General features: G+C 56.8%; 3 protein-coding genes across 4 annotated transcripts; 1 reads left to right on the plus strand and 2 right to left on the minus strand.

Moving 5' to 3' along the window:
- Window positions 1–250: 250 nt before the first annotated feature.
- Window positions 251–6487, plus strand: nckap5l (NCK-associated protein 5-like). Its single transcript, XM_068743086.1, is given in 18 exon segments — window positions 251–382; window positions 518–586; window positions 668–706; window positions 794–913; window positions 1110–1202; window positions 1312–1663; window positions 1716–2431; window positions 2433–2496; window positions 2499–2587; window positions 2589–3065; window positions 3068–3187; window positions 3189–3299; window positions 3301–3776; window positions 3839–3965; window positions 4566–4638; window positions 4845–5120; window positions 5226–5374; window positions 5541–6487. Coding segments are annotated over 18 exon segments (3720 nt in total). The 3' UTR covers window positions 5778–6487.
- A 107-nt stretch (window positions 6488–6594) lies between these two features.
- On the minus strand, window positions 6595–10216 carry tegt (testis enhanced gene transcript (BAX inhibitor 1)). Its single transcript, XM_068744201.1, has 10 exons — window positions 9921–10216; window positions 9262–9374; window positions 9056–9164; window positions 8750–8870; window positions 8630–8678; window positions 8464–8561; window positions 8289–8368; window positions 7989–8089; window positions 7839–7914; window positions 6595–7375 (listed from the first exon to the last, which is right to left on the minus strand). Exons 2-10 carry the CDS (start codon window positions 9315–9317, stop codon window positions 7352–7354), a joined length of 714 nt encoding a protein of 237 aa, XP_068600302.1. The 5' UTR covers window positions 9318–9374; window positions 9921–10216; the 3' UTR covers window positions 6595–7351.
- Window positions 10217–10565: 349 nt separating this feature from the next.
- On the minus strand, window positions 10566–15670 carry ctdsp2 (CTD (carboxy-terminal domain, RNA polymerase II, polypeptide A) small phosphatase 2). Of its 2 annotated transcripts, none has more exons than XM_068744706.1 (7): window positions 15215–15670; window positions 14018–14193; window positions 13591–13695; window positions 13116–13172; window positions 12522–12614; window positions 11996–12181; window positions 10566–11858 (listed from the first exon to the last, which is right to left on the minus strand). In XM_068744706.1, the coding sequence occupies exons 1-7, from the start codon at window positions 15267–15269 to the stop codon at window positions 11733–11735; spliced, it is 798 nt and encodes a 265-aa protein (XP_068600807.1). In that variant the 5' UTR covers window positions 15270–15670; the 3' UTR covers window positions 10566–11732. The 2 variants fall into 2 exon arrangements, with proteins under 2 accessions (XP_068600807.1, XP_068600799.1); XM_068744698.1 differs by having other exon boundaries at window positions 13591–13698.
- Window positions 15671–16463: the final 793 nt, after the last annotated feature.

The raw sequence follows: 16463 nt of genomic DNA on the forward strand, positions 1-16463 counted from the left end.
TGATCATTTAATTGATTGATTAAAAGTAAAAGGCGGCCCTATTGATCCGTGATCGCTGTCCTTCAGTGGCCGTTAGCCTTAGCCGGTATTTATAGCTGCGACGGTTCCATCCTTAGATGCGCCGCGTGGATCACGTCCCCCGAGCCGGGACAGATCTGGAGCTCCGATCCCCGTAACGTGCACGTGCACGCGTACGCGTTTATGTCGCGTACTTTAAAGCTGTGATTGATCAGCTGATCGGATGTTTCAGATGAGAACAATGTCCGGTGAGACGGAACGGAGAATGTGCGACGAGGACTTCGGATCCGACGAGGAAGGAGACGTGGAGTCCTACCTGGAGGACAACAGCAGCGAGCTCGTAGACCGGCTGAGGGAGCTGGAGGTGAGCGATGACGTCATCAGACCCGGTTAGCTTAGCGTAGCACCAGGACCATAAACGGGACGTCCAGACGGGACAGACGAGGACGTCCAGGGTTACGTAACGACTCGCATTAATTAGCACGCCGCTTTTTCACAGGCAGAGAACTCGGCCCTGCTGCTGGCCAATGAGAGTCAGCGGGAGGCGTACGAGCGCTGCTTGGACGAGGTGAGTTCCCGCCGCGTCAGGTGAGTCCGCTCCGGTCCGCTCCGCTCCGGGACCAGGATGTAACGTGGTCCCGTGTTGCAGGTGGCCAACCACGTGGTCCAGGCGCTGCTGAACCAAAAGGTAAGCGTCCTCAAAGACAAGGAGACGTTCCCCCCTCTGCGGTGGACGGGGCTTAAGTTGGCTCCGCCTCCGTTTGTTGTCCAATAGGATCTGAGAGAGGAGTGCATCAAGCTGAAGATGCTGGTGTTTGATCTGGAGAGACAGAACAGAACGCTCTGCGAGCTCTTCCAGCAGAAGCTGCCAAACCATCCCACCGCCCACTACCAGGTGAGCCCCCCCCCCCCGCGGCCCCCCAGCGGCGATGCAACGGCTCAAAATACTTCAAACACATCAAAGGTGTTTGGTGTCACCTGAGATCTGTCCAGGAGACGCCGGGACGTTGTAGCTCCTCGCCGTCGGCGAGAACAACGGCCGGTAGCGTAAACGGCGGCGTCATAATGGCCTCCTGAATCTCCCGTTTCAGGTCCAGGCGGGACCCCCCCCCGACCACAACGCACAGCTGCACGGCGATTCTGCCAAACCGGTGGAGCCGGCACAGCCCGAAGCACAAGCCAAGGTGAGCCCGAGCGGCGCCGCGCCCCCCCAGAATACCTACGCCGGGTCCTTCGGTCCCCGTTGAGACGCCGCCGGGTCGTTGACTGATACTGATCCGTCTTTGTCCACAGGGAAATGGCTACCGCACGCAAAGCGCTTCCCCTGGCCCCCGTGGCCCCGCCTCCTCCATGGAGGCGCTGTCTCCCTTCTTCAAGAAGAAAGCGCACATCCTGGAGGTCCTTCGGAAGATGGAGGAGACGGACCCGCTGAAGTTCCACCCGTCCACCACCAGCCTGTCTTTCTGCGACTACAGCCAGGTGCTCATGTCCACGGAGGCCGTCCTGGCCGGCGCCGACCCCCGCCCCGACGCCGACCCCCACCAGCACGTCAACGGCGACGGGGCGGCGAAGTGTGAGGGGGGGGGCGCCTGCTGTTTACACTGCAAGAGGAGTCCAGACAGTCCCCCGAAGACATGCGGCCAATGTCCTCCGCCCCCCCTCAGGACCCGAGCGGCGTAGCTCCGAGACGTGTCCAGACGCCGGGGTCTGTCCCGCCCCCCACCTGCCGAGCGCCGTGAAGGACAAGGAGACGAGGGACGGCGTCCGCAGCGGCTCGCCGCTCCCCTCCGGTGTTCTTCCTGACGCCGCTTCGACCATCCTCGAGACGGACGGCGCCGATCGGGAGGCTTCGTCTGCGAGAGCCGCCGCCGCCGCCGCCGCCAACTCCCCGTCCAAACTGCTCAAGTTGTTGAAGATTCCGTCCATCGGCGAGAAGTCCCCGGCGTCCACGGCCGCCGTCCGGCTGAGCCCCCAGCTCACCCGCAGCTCCAGGATCCCGTGCCGCACCAACAACTACGAGGTGTACCACTCTCCGGTGCCCCCGCGCAGGGCCACGACCACGGAGCGGTGCCGGCCGCCGCCGCCCCCGCCCTCCCGGTCCGAGTCCTATCCCGCCACGCACTCGGCCCCGACCTCGCCGCCGCAGGCGGACGACGCCGGCCCCCGGCCCGCCAAGGACGTGAGCTGCAGCAGAGTCTCTGCACCTATAGCCAAGGCGGGGGCTCCCTCCTCTTCCTCCTCCTCCTCTTCCTCCTCGCCCAAAGTTTCTCAGAGGGTCCCTCATTATGAAAACGTCTGTCCCATGTCCACCGGATCAAGAGAGGAGGAGCCAAAGTCCAACGGCGGCGAGAGGAAGCTTGTTAAATCGCTTCCAGAGAGCGTCCTCGACCCGCCTCCCCAGCGAAAGCAGTCGTCCCCGTCCCCCGTCCCCGTCCCCGTCCTCGTCCTCGTCTTCGTCCTCGTCCGGCGACGAAGACGACCCCGCAGCCCGGTGTGGGTTCGTCCTCACAGCCTGCCCGATTCTGTCCTCGGCAAAGTTCCGGCCAGAGGCAGCTCCTCTCGGGGACGGCGAGAAGCCGGAGACGGAGGTCAGGGAGGTCACCGTGGGGAGCGCGGAGGTTGCTCAGCCGCCGCCGCCACCCACCAGGAGGAGCGACTCCTCATCCATCCCCAAGAGACCTGGAGCCGGGGCAGCGAGGCCCCCGGCCGACTCCAGTCACCACGCCTTCAAAGAGCGGCTGGCGGCGTTGGGCAAACTGAGGAGTTCTGAGGATTTACAGGTGGGTCTCAGGGCGGGGGCGGGGCCTGAGGCGGGGCCTGAGACCGCCCGCTGTGAGACGGCTGAGAGGCCTGTGGAGCAGAGACAGTTGGATGGGAAACCCAAAGGGGGCGCTAGCGGCTTGAAGTCCCCGGCCAGGTGTGTGAGCAGGACGGAAGGACCCAGGACTAAGATGGGACCGCCGTCCCCCAACGCCGACGCCCCCCAGGTTCTACGCAACAACATCAAGTGCCCCGCCTCCCTCAACCTGGCCTACAGCCTTAAAGCGGGGGCGGGGCGGGTCCTCACAGCCCCAATAAAGTCCCCCCGAAGTCGCCGTCCAGACCGTGTCAGGGTCCGTCCGTCCACAGGGGGGGGGGCAAGCCCCCGGAGACGCCGCGATATTCATCCAAAGTCGGAGGAGAGGACCAAGATGAGCGGGAGAGGGAAGAAGAACCCGATGTACGGAGACAGCCTGCCGCCGCCGCCGCCGCGACCGCACACATCCGACGGGGGGAAGCCGCGCCGCCGCCGCCGCCGCCGCCCCCGGCCTGCAATCCGCCATCGAGCAGAAGGTGATGAAGGGCATCCAGGAGAACGTGCTGAAGCTGCAGGAGCAGGACCGCGGCGGACAGAGCGGCGAGGGGAAGCCCAAGGCGTCCAACGGCATCGCCAGCTGGTTCGGCCTGAAGAAGAGCAAGCTGCCGGCGCCGAGCCGCAAGGACGACAAGAGGGAGTGGAAGATCAGCATCCCCTCGGTGGGGAGGGACTCCGGCAAGATGGCCGCCAGGTGCAAAGAAGGCGTGGAGGGCCTGAACATCTCCACCCTGATGGAGAAGGCCGAGGGGCTGAGGCGGGCCCTGGAGGAGGAGCGGGCCTACGTGGAGCGGGCCGGCAGGGGACACTCCTGCGAGGTGGTCCTGGACCAGGATCAGGGACAGCTGGCTGTGATGTACCGCGGCGCTCGCTCGGACACCTTCATGCAGCAGCTGCTGAACAGGTGAGACCCGGAGAGGAGCGGCTCGGTCCTGGATCCGGCCTAAAGCCGTCTCTTAAATGCAGGGTGGACGGGAAGGACATGATCAGCGTCCCCCAGCGCCGCCTGTCCTTCGACTGCAAGACGTCCAGACCGGTGTTCAGTCAGCAGAGTGACATCATCAGTCACATGGACAGAGACGACGTGGACAAGGTGGGTCCGCCCCCAATCGGGCCGAGGACAGCTTCCGATTCGCTGCGTTCAGTAGCGCTGCGTTCAGTAGCGCTGCGTTCAGTAACGCTGCGTTCAGTAACGCTGCGTTCAGTAGCGCTGCGTTCAGTAACGCTGCGTTCAGTAGCGCTGCGTTCAGTAACGCTGCGTTCAGTAGCGCTGCGTTCAGTAGCGCTGCGTTCAGTAGCGCTGCGTTCACTAGCGCTGCGTTCACTAGCGCTGCGTTCAGTAGCGCTGCGTTCAGTAGCGCTGCGTTCAGTAGCGCTGCGTTCACTAGCGCTGCGTTCAGTAGCGCTGCGTTCACTAGCGCTGCGTTCACTAGCGCTGCGTTCAGTAACGCTGCGTTCAGTAGCGCTGCGTTCAGTAACGCTGCGTTCAGTAGCGCTGCGTTCAGTAACGCTGCGTTCAGTAGCGCTGCGTTCAGTAGCGCTGCGTTCAGTAACGCTGCGTTCAGTAGCGCTGCGTTCAGTAGCGCTGCGTTCAGTAACGCTGCGTTCACTAGCGCTGCGTTCAGTAGCGCTGCGTTCAGTAACGCTGCGTTCAGTAGCGCTGCGTTCAGTAACGCTTTGTTTTCTCCCGCAGGAATCCAACAGAATTGGGAAAATCACATCGGATGAAAACCTGTCGGATTCGGTTCACGCCCAACACTTCTCAGGTGAGAGGAAAGAGGTTCTTCTTCTGCAGGTGAAACCTTTATTAGCATATCAAATGATCTTTAACATAATAAACTAGAAATAACAAATACTTATAAATACTTGTACCCAAGCAGTTCTGTTTATGTACATAGTAGTAGTTTTAAATCACTTTTAGTTCTACTTGTTTTCTTAAGTGAACTCTAGTGACCCCTGTCCTCCTCTGCAGGATCCGGCGCCTCCACCTACACCCTGGACAGCGGCATCGGTACGTTCCCCCTGCCCGACTGCAGCGGCGGCGTCGCGGGACGCGGCCTGTCCAAGACCAGACCCGGGACGGAGCCCCACTCCGGCTCCCCGGGGAGGGCCGGCCGCCGGGCCCGCACGCTGGACCGGGAGCCGCCGTCCCAGGAGGAGAGCTACGCTCCTCACAAGCAGCCGACTCCCTCCAATCAGCACGCCTCCCTGTTGGAGGGGAGGAGCTCCGGCGGCGTCATCCATGAAGGTGACGCCCACTGATGCTTAATGACGCGTTGATCAAAGCGTGTTGTTAGCGCGTTCTACCCACAATGCTTCGCTCCTGACACAAACCCTCTCAACCCACCTGCAGACAAAGAGGCTCACGGCGCCAACGTGTTCTCCCCCCGCTCCAAGACCTGGACCTTCCCCAACCTGAAAGGACCAGGACCAGCGGAGGTTTACCTGGCGGTGGAGGAGGAGGAGGAGGAGGCGGTGCCCTTCGGCTCGCCGTTCAGAGGGGTAGACGCGTCTTTATCTCCGTAGTAACGGTAGACGTTGGGTTTGTGAGCCTTCATCAGGCGAGAGAAAGAGGAAGAGGAGGAGAGGAAGGACAGACGTGATGTGGGAGGTCTTGTGTTTGGGGGGGGGGGGCACGCTCTGAAACGATTCGTCCGTCTCCCCTCAGGGCACGAAGGCCGGCGGGCCGTCCTCCAGCCGGGCGGTCGACCCGGGCAGCCTGCCCGTCCCGGCCCAGGTGGGGATGAGCCGCAGGGGGAGGAGCCGCGCGCCCGGCGTCCCGGAGGTGAGCCGGGAGCGTCCGGAGGAGGCGCTGTCCCCGAGCCGTCCTCAGGTCCCGGAGACTCCGGAGTCTCTCAGCGATTCGCTGTACGACAGCCTGTCGTCCTGCGGCAGCCAAGGATGATCCGGCGCCGCCCCCAAACGCGACGCCCGCTCGCCGGCTACCCGCCGCTGACCCGACCGTCCGGCGGGTCGATGGACTTCTCAGGACGCTCACCCTATTGGCTGCTCACTTCGCTCAGACGCCAGCGCGTCTTCAGTCACCCACCCAGGACGGCTAAACGCATGGCTAAGCTAACGGTTAGCACAAACGCTGTCCTGCTAGTTGTCCTTTGTTGTTCGCATCCCGGCCGACGGATCTTTATTCTGATTCTTTGTTGCTAAACTCATCACAACGATAAATGTACAAACGGTTTTATTGATCATGTTGATATTGCGTTTGCAGCCGAAGGTTGTCGGTATGTTTGTTTTAGATCATATTACATTTAAAGGTAATATATACCAGCAATAATAACATAAAAGAAATGGCTACACTATTCAATGAATATGTATTTCTATTTATTTATTTTAAATGTACATGTTTGTTTTTGTAATCTGTGAAAATAGCAGTTCTGTTCATATCTTGTATTTAGCATCTGTTGCTGTTCGTTTCTTAGCCAATAGGGGGCGCAGGTACCCACTGCCGTTTTTCAACTTTCTAATTAAACTGTTTTCGTTTAGCGCTTGTTTTGACTTCCAGTCAGTTCGGTCGTGTGCTAAGCTAACCGTGGCTAATATACCCTGGCGCCGCTAGCTAGAAGCAGCTAGCCTGCTAAGCTCGTTTCTAACTCCCGCGACGTCATTTGGCCTGTTTGAAGTTGACTGATTGGTTAATCATCAGCTGTTGACGATGACGCGCGACGCGTACTTCAAAAGGATGGATTAAAATCAGTGACGTCAGCCGACATTGTTTTGATTTAATAGATTCAACACATTTATTTGAGCAAATGCATTAAATTATTATTCAATTTTACATCAAAATAAATTCTTCACAGTTTAACGAAGGTTAACTTCATGTCATTTGGCAAACTTTTCATCCAAATAAGAAAATATTAATTTGATCATGAGTTTTATACTTTTTCAGAAAAAACAATTCTTACATCAGATGGAGAAACTTATTTAATTTTTTTAAATCGGGGTCCATGACAACCGCTAATTTAAACTTTACGCTGAGCATGTCTGAACAAAACGATTATTAACATTAAATACGAAAATATGGACAAAACCTGCGAGTCGATTTAAATCAAAGTGGATTTTCACTCTTCCATTCTTACTAAAAATGTTTAATCACAACACAAAATCAACGAGGGGGGGGGGGGGGGGGGACCTGCTGCACAAAATCAGGAAGGAGCCGACCACGTGGTTGGTTCATTTATGGCACTAAATCACAGGAAAATCAAGCTTCTGATCAGCTGGTGGGGAGTCCTGGCAGAGCGACACCGCCCTCTACAGGCCGGGCAATGTCACTGCAGCATCACGACGGAACTAATTTACCACAAACCTGCAATCAACCCCTGCTAAGTAAGAAGAAAAAGAAATTTCCAAGAATAAGAGCACAGAGGAGTTAATTCAATAAAAGACAGGAAGTGAAAAGCACCAGGAGTCGCAGTTTGTGCCTTTTCTTTAAAGATTGTTTTTAAAAATCGACAGCGAAAATGTCTATTTCTTTTCCTTCTTCTTGTCCTGAAAATGGGAAAAAACAAACAATTAGATGAAATTCAAAAGTACCGCGGTCTCGTAAGAACATCGATGTTTAAAGAGGACGGTTGTTCTATTACACGAAAATAAGTTTATTACAAAGTAATTACAACACTGGCTCATTTCAAAGTTTAACACATTTCACTTGTTAATTTGGCTCGCAGGAAGAATAAAAGTAGTAAATAAACGAGTGAAATGTGAGCGTTTGTCTCCTTTAACCCTTTCAGGTATTTGGGGGGGGGGGTCTTGCTTTCGCAGCAGGAAACGAAAGTAAAGGTTTGTGTACGATCACCACGAGGGTTTTGGTTTCGCTTTAAGACAGTAAAATGCAACCAAACTGGAAAAACCGGAGGAAATATGTGGATGTGTATTTTTAGAACATTTCCTGTAAAAGAACTCGTGAAAAAAGTGCCCCCCCCGCCCGCCCCCACAAGGGGCCCCTCGGTACCTTATCGTTCATGGCGAGGATGACCATCAGCTTCCTGAAGATGGTGATGAAGTCGAGGAACAAGTCGACGCAGTGCCTAAAACAAAAAGGAGCGTGGCGTGAATGACGGGCGGCGGCTCGCCGTGGCGGTTTGTGGAGCGCCGTCCTCACCAGACGTAGTCCTTGTCGCCGTTCTCGGCTTTCTCGATGATGAGCTGAGTGTCGAACAGGACGAAGCCGCACATGATCAGCAGCCCGAGGTACATGTGGACCTGGTGGGGGAGAAGAACCGACGATTGGACCGGAGCAGACAGAACGCCGGGAGCAGGCGGGGGACGCCGGGAGCAGACGGGGGGACGCCGGGAGCAGACGGGGGGACGCCGGGAGCAGACGGGGGGACGCCGGGAGCAGACGGGGGGACGCCGGGAGCAGACGGGGGACGCCGGGAGCAGGCGGGCGTGGCGCCGGTACCTTAAACAGCATCACAGATCCGAAGAACATGTTCATGAGGGACATCAGCAAGAGGAGGGACAGGCCGGACATCAGCGTTCCTGAGAGGAGACATCATTATGGGATGTCCCACGGAGCAGACGGGACGACTTGATTTTGTGATTTTACTCTTCTTCCCCCCCCCCCCCCCCGTTACCTCCCAGGAACAGGTAGCTCCTGCGTTTGGCATACAGAGCGCTGAGGGTGAAGCAGATGAAGATGACGGAGGTTCCCATGAACGCCGTCACGATGATGCTGAAGAGGAAGCAAAAGTCAAGATGGCTGCCGAGGACGGCTCCACGGGTTCGTCGGCGCACGCATACCTGGGATTAACAGCGATGACGAAGTCCAGAGTGGGGCCGAGGCCAACACCTGGGGGGGGACGATGCGGTGAGGCGAGGCAGAAAACAAAAAAACAACAGAGTAAGACGTCGCCGCCGTACCCGTGAGGAAGGCGAACGCGGCGAGGATCGCCAGCCGCTTCTTCTCCGTTTCAGGGTTGTGTGGCGTCATGGCGAGCCACATCATCATCGCCAGGGAGCCGAGCGCCGACAGGAGGCCGCCCTGAGGAGGAGGAGCAAACACACACACACACCCCATAATAACCCAACGACCTCGACTCGAGTCAGAACGCAAACACACCTCAGGAGGCGGGGCTTGCTAGACACCATTATTATTGTTAAACCATCCAGTCTGAGCGGTTCGATCTGTGGACAGGTAGACGCCGCGGGAAAGTGGGCGTGGCCTACCTGCAGCAGGCGCGTGACGACGTGCACGTAGGAGCCGGCAGCAGCGACGAACATGCAAACCGCCAGGCTGGAGTAAACGTTCTTCAGGTGCAGCTGGGTGGACTGGGATCTGCAAGGGAGGGGGGGCAGTGAGCAGGGGGGGGGGGCACAGAACCCTGGTTCCGGGTCAGAACCGGTCAGAACCGGTCCGCAGCGGGCTCACGCACATCCGGGAGAGCTTGAACAGGGCGTCCACGTTGATGCTGCGGTCGAACACGTTCATGGTGGAACCGGAACCGGAACAGAGATCCAAAGAGGGGCTGGATGGATGAAGTCTCCTCTGGAGAGAAACACACACTCATCCTAGAACCAGAACCGGAACCGGCCGAGCCCGGCGGGCGGAACGCGCGAGGCCCGTTTACGTTGTTGTTGTCGTTGTTTGTGACATTTCTCCCTGAACTTTGTTTCGCAGGCTCAAACCCGCGTCACTCCCAAGAACGCGTCGCTATTTTTAACCGACCTAAATACACGTAAATGACGTCACAACGCTCGTTAATGCTAAGCAAGCTATCGGCTAGCAAGCTAACGTCCAGCTGGAAGCAACCAAAAGCCCGTTTCTCTGATCCTTACGCGGGTGGCGCAGCGGGTAGCGGCGCTAAACCCGTGCTTGACGCATGTGAACGTATTAATAGCTAACCTCGCTAACCTGTAACGTTACACTGGCAGGCTAGCTAGCTAGCTCGCGTTAGCTCGCATGTCGACGCCTCGTTCGTTTATTCGCAGCTCGAACAAACGAACGAGGCCGCCGTTATCGCGGGGGAACCGGGGGAGACGCGCGCGACAGCGTGACGCAGTTCAGAACGTGACGCAGAAATCTAACACTTACCTGCGGCTTTCACCTGGCCTTCGATCAACTGCCTTTCTTCTTCCTGCTTTCCTTTTTTAACAAAACAGTACGTGTCAGTCAGCTCAGGTGACGTCACGAAGGACCGCCCACAGATTTGTCGTCCCGAGCCCTGGAAATATAATCGAATATTTAGTGATTAGCCTCGTCGATATTTGACAATCACGCATAAACCGTTTGTGTTGTAATCATTTAATTTGCTTTAAAACGATGTGATAATTTTTCAGTCGTTGTGTAACGAAGCACTTCCTGGTGTCACAGAAATATGTCCCCGGAACGCTCTAAAATGGCCGCCGCGCTTATCTTCCCCATTAACGGCTAAAATAACTCGCTGGTGGGTTCAAAGTTTAATCTCCTCCGTCCGAAGTTCGCGTTTTATATTTATGGAACAAAAATCAGACTCGACTCCTGTCTATACATCGCTTCTGGTTATAAACTATGACGCAACTTTAAAACCTGTTATAAACTATGACGCAACCGCGTGTAACGTTCTTCGCGCTGACACCGGCTGTAATAACGCGCGTCACACGAAGGTTTCATCGTGTTTAGACTCGAATAATCGATTCTGTGACGTTTGTATCGACCCCGAGGGTTTTCGTTGTCGTAAAAACATTCGAATGTTCCTGTTTTAAGAAGCTCAAATACAAACACAAACAAACTGTTTGTGTTAAGCGGAAAAATCTCAGCCTTGGCCTTAAATCTAAATGTTTTAAAGCTATTTTGTGTTTCATTCAGTGTCTCGGGCAGAAAAACACAATCGCAGTACAACATAACCGACTTTTATTTTACAATAAAAATGGGTAGCACCTTGTCTTTTTAGAGTTTTGGTCTGATCAGGCAAACAAAATGTTTTTTTTTATTTACCCCCCCCCCCAGATACACAAAGACAAATTGTGACCATCTAAAGAAATAATTTTGGTCATCACAACTGGTACAAACTCAGTGTCCCATAAATTGCATCAGACATTAAACATAATAGAAAAACTACATTCCCCAGGAAGAACGGCAACAGAAGAAGAGGAAGTGCTGAATGTAAGGAGGAAAAGACAGAACAGTTCGCGTGTTCTGGTTCCGGTTCGTTTTGGGGCTTAGGCTTCTGGATCATCGATGGCGGCGACATGTTTGTAGTTCAGGCACAGAAAATGGGGCGGAACTCAAGGGGAAGGCGCTGGACAATAAATACACTCAAAGAACCTGCCTTCGATGCGCTCAGGTGTTGCAGCCGGGCCGCGAGGCCCCGCCCGCTGCCGACAGGTGCCTTCCCGCTCAGCACGACACGGACACACCTGAGAATCTCTCCGGGCAGAACTGCGTTCGAGCGGAGAACGTCAAAGGCACACGTTTTACTTTCAGCGCCGTCGCCACAAACCGAGCGCCCGATGACTCAGAGACGGTTCGATGGAGGAGGAGCTTGTTTCGCCGCTGCCAGTCCGGGCCGGGTTGCATAGAGGAGGCGTCTCCAGAAATAGATTTCCTTATAAAACAACAGAGAAAATCAAATCAAAAACGTATAAAATCGGATCCAAAAAGGCGCCAAAAAGTGACGTTTCACTTCGTGTTCCTTAAAAGGCACAAGATGAAGGTCAGAGTCAACCGCTGCTGCTGTCGCCGTGGCAACGGGACGCCGTCGGCTGGCGCCCCCCCTGCTCCAGGCGGCAGCCTCAGATTGCGTTCTGCAGCTTCAGCCGAGACGAGCCGGGGGGGGGGCGGGGCTGTAACCCCGCGTAGCGGCGAGGAGAACAGCATCTGGGCGTGCCGGAGGCTCCGAGGGGGCGGGGCAGCGCCGCCTGGAGGTCAGTGCCCACGGAGCTGGTCCAGCCGGGTGTAAACATCATCCGCTCGACTGAGTTCTTCAAACACAGGCAGGAGGTTGAGCAACTCGGCATCGTCCACGTCGTCAAACCACGACGCCACGGGAACCTGGCGAGGGCAAAGGTTAAAGATCAGCAGGAGGAAACTGCAGCCGGCGCCGAGGGACGGCTCAACGGGTATAAAGCGACCCGGCAGTCCTCCAGGGTTCTGGCCCAGGAGGAGGCGCTACAGCGGGCAGAACTCACAGCGTTATCGGGGTGGAATATGTAGGAGGCGGGGGAGTTGTCCAGGATCAGGGTCTTGTGGAGGTCTCGGCCCAGGAGGCTCAGATCCTTCACGTAGCAGCCCTGGTGGAAGACGCACGACTCCCGGAACAAGCGGGTCCGGAACACGCCGCACTGGTCCAGCAGGTCCGTCACTGGGTCTGCATACTGGGGCGGGGGCGGGGCGGGGGAAGGGGTGGGACTAATAATTACGCTGAACACAGAAGCAGCTCATCTGATTGGTCTGATCACCGATCAATAAACTGCTGACATCGGCAGTTATAGTCACAATACTTCACATTTAAGGCGTTTGTTATTCATTATAAAAAGGCTACGTGCTAGCGAGCTAACGTTAGCGTGGCCGGCTGGCTCAGAGTTAGCGGCGACGCCGGGATTTCCTGGCATGCAAATATCGATCAACTGGATTGGGCCTAAGCCTCCGATCATTGACGCGATGGAGGAGGAGTCAGCTGAAGAACGCCAGCGGCCCGCTTCAGGGTGCGAGTACCTTTGAGAGGCTAGCCGTGAACAGCACGCACTCAAACAGCTCCCCCATCCTCTGCAGGAACTCGTCCACGAACGGCCGCTTCAGCACGTACACCTGGAGCAAGAGAGACAGAAGGAGCGTCAGGCCGCCGCCGGGACGGAGCGCCCCGCCCTCCTACCATCCACTTCCTGTTTACATCCGTCTGCTGCCATCGGCCACTTCCTGAAACAAGTAATCAAGAGTAGGCCGTGGCAGCGTTAACCAGCCTATCCTGGATTACTTGAACCAGGCAGAGGCCCGAAGAGGATTCCTCCCGCCCCCCCAGGGACCACGTTCAACAGCGACGGCGCCCACTCCGGCGTGGCCGGCGACGACGCCCACTCCGGCGTGGCCAGCCTGTTTTCATGGTCTTTGCAGAAGCAGCAATAAAAACTAAATCATGTATTCATGACGTTTTAGATGAAGCGTGCAGTTCCAGTTCCGCCTCTGGGCAGTAGGGGGGCGCTGTACGCCCATCCCAGCCAAACCGGGCTGATCAGCAACAAGACCCACCCCTCTTTAACACACACACACACACACACACACACACACACACACACACACACACTCGCTCACCTGGTGTGTGGTCCCCTCTATCTCCACAGGCACGATGAAGTCTGCATTGCTAATCGGCTGGAGGAGGAACACAGGAGACGTTAGCGTGAGGCGCGGCGCATTCACACGCCGTTACGTTAGCGTGAGGCGCGGCGTATTCACACGCCGTTACGTTAGCGTGAGGCGCTGTGCATTCACACGCCGTCACGTAAGCGTGAGGCGCGGCGTATTCACACGCCGTCACGTTAGCGTGAGGCGCGGCGTATTCACACGCCGTCACGTTAGCGTGAGGAGCGGTGCATTCACACGCCGTCACGTTAGCGTGAGGAGCGGTGCATTCACACGCCGTCACGTTAGCGTGAGGAGCGGCGCATTCACACGCCGTCACGTTAGCGTGAGGCGCGGCGCGGCGCATTCACACGCCATTACGGAGCACTCCACACGCTGACAGGAAAACACAACATAACGCGAGAAGCTGGCGACGCCGGCGGGGCACCTTGAAGGAGCTGTGCACCAGCGTCTCGTCCAGGTCTATGACCACGCAGATCTTCCCCTGGTCCTCGGCGTCCACCTCCGGCAGGAGGCTGGGCTCGGGTTCGAGCTGCTGCAGAGACACACGGAGACACACGGAGACACACAGAGACACACAGAGACACACGGAGACACACGGAGACACACAGACACACACGGAGACACACAGAGACACACAGAGACACACGGAGACACACGGAGACACACGGAGACACACGGAGACACACGGAGACACACGGAGACACACGGAGACAACGCGTCAAACGGCTCCTCCTCTATGGCGGCGGCGTGTGTGTGGGTGCAACAAGGAAGTGAGACTCTTAAACACACCAGAGTGAAGACCAGGCCCGTTTCAGCGCCGCGAGATGTTGCTGGAATACGAATAGGGTTACCTTGACAACCGTCCCATTTTGCTGAGCCTCCAACAAGGCCTGCTGGGAAGGCGGCTGCAGCGGCGGCGGCGGCGTGGGCGGAGCTTTGGGGGCATCCTGAGCTCGGAGGCAACAGAAGAGCGCTTTGAAGATGCTACAACTCCGGGGCTGCTTCAGGGAGGAGCGGCTCACCTGGCCTGTTCGGGACGGAGGAGGAGAACATCACGCCACCCGGCGGGATCAGCGTCCCGTCTGGGAACGCCGCCGGCAACGGCCGGTACGCATTACATCATCCCAGAGCGCGGGAAAACCCTTCATCCCAAAACATTCCAACCATTTTAAACCTCGGGACTTTTCAGCGGCCGCTTCCAAGCAGCCGGACAGGAACGGGCGGCGAGCCGGACCGGCGGTCGCCGCCCCCGGACGGGTCTCCGGTCGGTCACCGAAAAACAGACTGAAACTGCAGGAAGGGAGGAAAACATTCCTGGAAGTCTCTCGGAGCGTTTCGTGTGACGACTTGCAACCAGATGCAGAAGCGTGAACGCGCCGTAAACACGCTCGCTCCTCGCCGTGTGTGTGCGCGCGCACGCGTCCGCCACGGACCGTGTTACACAACGGCGTGGTCACTTCCTCAGGTGTCACTCATTCATCGATTTAAGCGTGAACCGGGACACGCACGCGCACACGCACACACCCGGTCCAGAACCAATGAGCACAGCTTCTCTCAGACGACTAAATCTTTCAAACCGAGGCTACGATGGGCGTGTCCAGAGGGGCGTGTCCGAGCGTCAACACCGCTGTCAACACCGCGGCACCTGGTCCTTCTATGCCCCCCCCCCCCCCCCCCGCATCTAAACGCACGCACGGGACAGACGAGCTCCATGCTACCTGGTGGAGGTGGGATGGACCCTCAGCTCGTTATGGGGGGGGGGGGCTGATCTTACATTCACAGCGCGGTCTGTGATGAAGAGGAGGCGCTGATCTTCCTCATCACAGTTGCTGTTTGGGATCAGCAGGTGAACATTTATGGGGGGGGGGGGGCGGTGTTTTAGCATACAAATAAATGATCAATCCGTCACAACGCGCAGCTGCGCTGTAATCGATACGCCTCGCTCCGCAGCGCTTCCGGTACACCGATCGGTCATCGGAACCAACGGGCCGTCCAGGTGAGGTTCGCGCTTCGCGCTTCGCGCCGACCCGGACCCGGACGCGGCTCACCTGCTTTCGGCGACACGTCTTCCTTCTGCACTTGCGTGATAACAGAACTTTCCATCGGACAATCTCGGAGCCCGCAAAATCCTCAAACCGTGTCCCGGAGCGCCGCCGGGCATCCCGCATCGGGTTCTGCGGGCACGCGGACTCCCCGGTGGAACTCGTGCCCGCCCGGCTCGCGGTCCTCGGCGGGAGCGGGCTGTAGCAGGTTCCCGGGCTTCTTTATCCCCGCCGCGCTTCCTGTCCTTCCCTCGGAGGTCCGCCTGGGGAGGGGGGGGGCAAGGCACCTGGGTGTTCTCGGGAGGCTATTTGAGACTCTGTCCGCTCCGTCGTCTCCGGTTTACCGCCACAATCACCGTGAATGTCTCGGAGCCGCGTCCAGCCCGTCCCCGCCGCGGCGACGTCTTCACTCCCGCTGCAACAACATGGAGAATCCAGGCAAGAAGGAAAACAAGCGAGGAAATGGGGCAAGGGAGGCCGGTTTCAAGCCCCCCCTTACTACAGATAAACAACATCGCCGGAAAGGCCCGAGAGCGCGACGGAAGACGACGAGAATCGGTCGATTGGACCGAATTTGATGCAACAAACAGATTCCCGCGCGCGGATAGGTGTTAAGTAAATGTTTTGTTGTTATCCCGCGATTTGTTTTTCTACGATTGGGACACCAAGGGCGCCTTGAAACCGTCTCTACTACGTGATTGGACGCCCGGGAGGAGGGGGGCGTGACAAGGCATTCCTCCCCAGTCCCGCACGCGCCACACCGAACACATTCCAGCGGTGTTCGTACCGATGAGGTCACGTTGTTTGTAAATTATTAAAAACAAACAACAACAACTCCGGAGGATAAACCGCGTTTTATGAGTTCTCAACCGGAAACCGGATGCCACGACGTCATTTTGCGTTTATTTACGTTCGTTCTTTTTTACTTATTATTTATGCGGCGTGTTTTATAAAGCGTTACTCGCGTGGTTTTACTTTTATGCGGTTTGTTGTTTAGCACCAACGTAATTAAAATCATGAAACAAAACACTGCAATCATATCCAAATCAAAAAGTGACGTTTAATTGTTGGATTGTTGCTCGGGAGTTTCACGTCTTCTTATTCCTCCGCGGGTTTTACCTGAAACTATATAATGAATTAAACTCACCTCCACCTGCTACATAAACATTATTTTAAAGATGCACTCTGTCAGAAACACGTTTATAGATCGTGACCGACGATCCTCCTAACACTGACACTGGAGCTATAAATAGAT

This window comes from Brachionichthys hirsutus, chromosome 2 (assembly GCF_040956055.1).
Source record: "Brachionichthys hirsutus isolate HB-005 chromosome 2, CSIRO-AGI_Bhir_v1, whole genome shotgun sequence".
NCBI classification, from domain to species: Eukaryota; Metazoa; Chordata; class Actinopteri; order Lophiiformes; family Brachionichthyidae; genus Brachionichthys; species Brachionichthys hirsutus.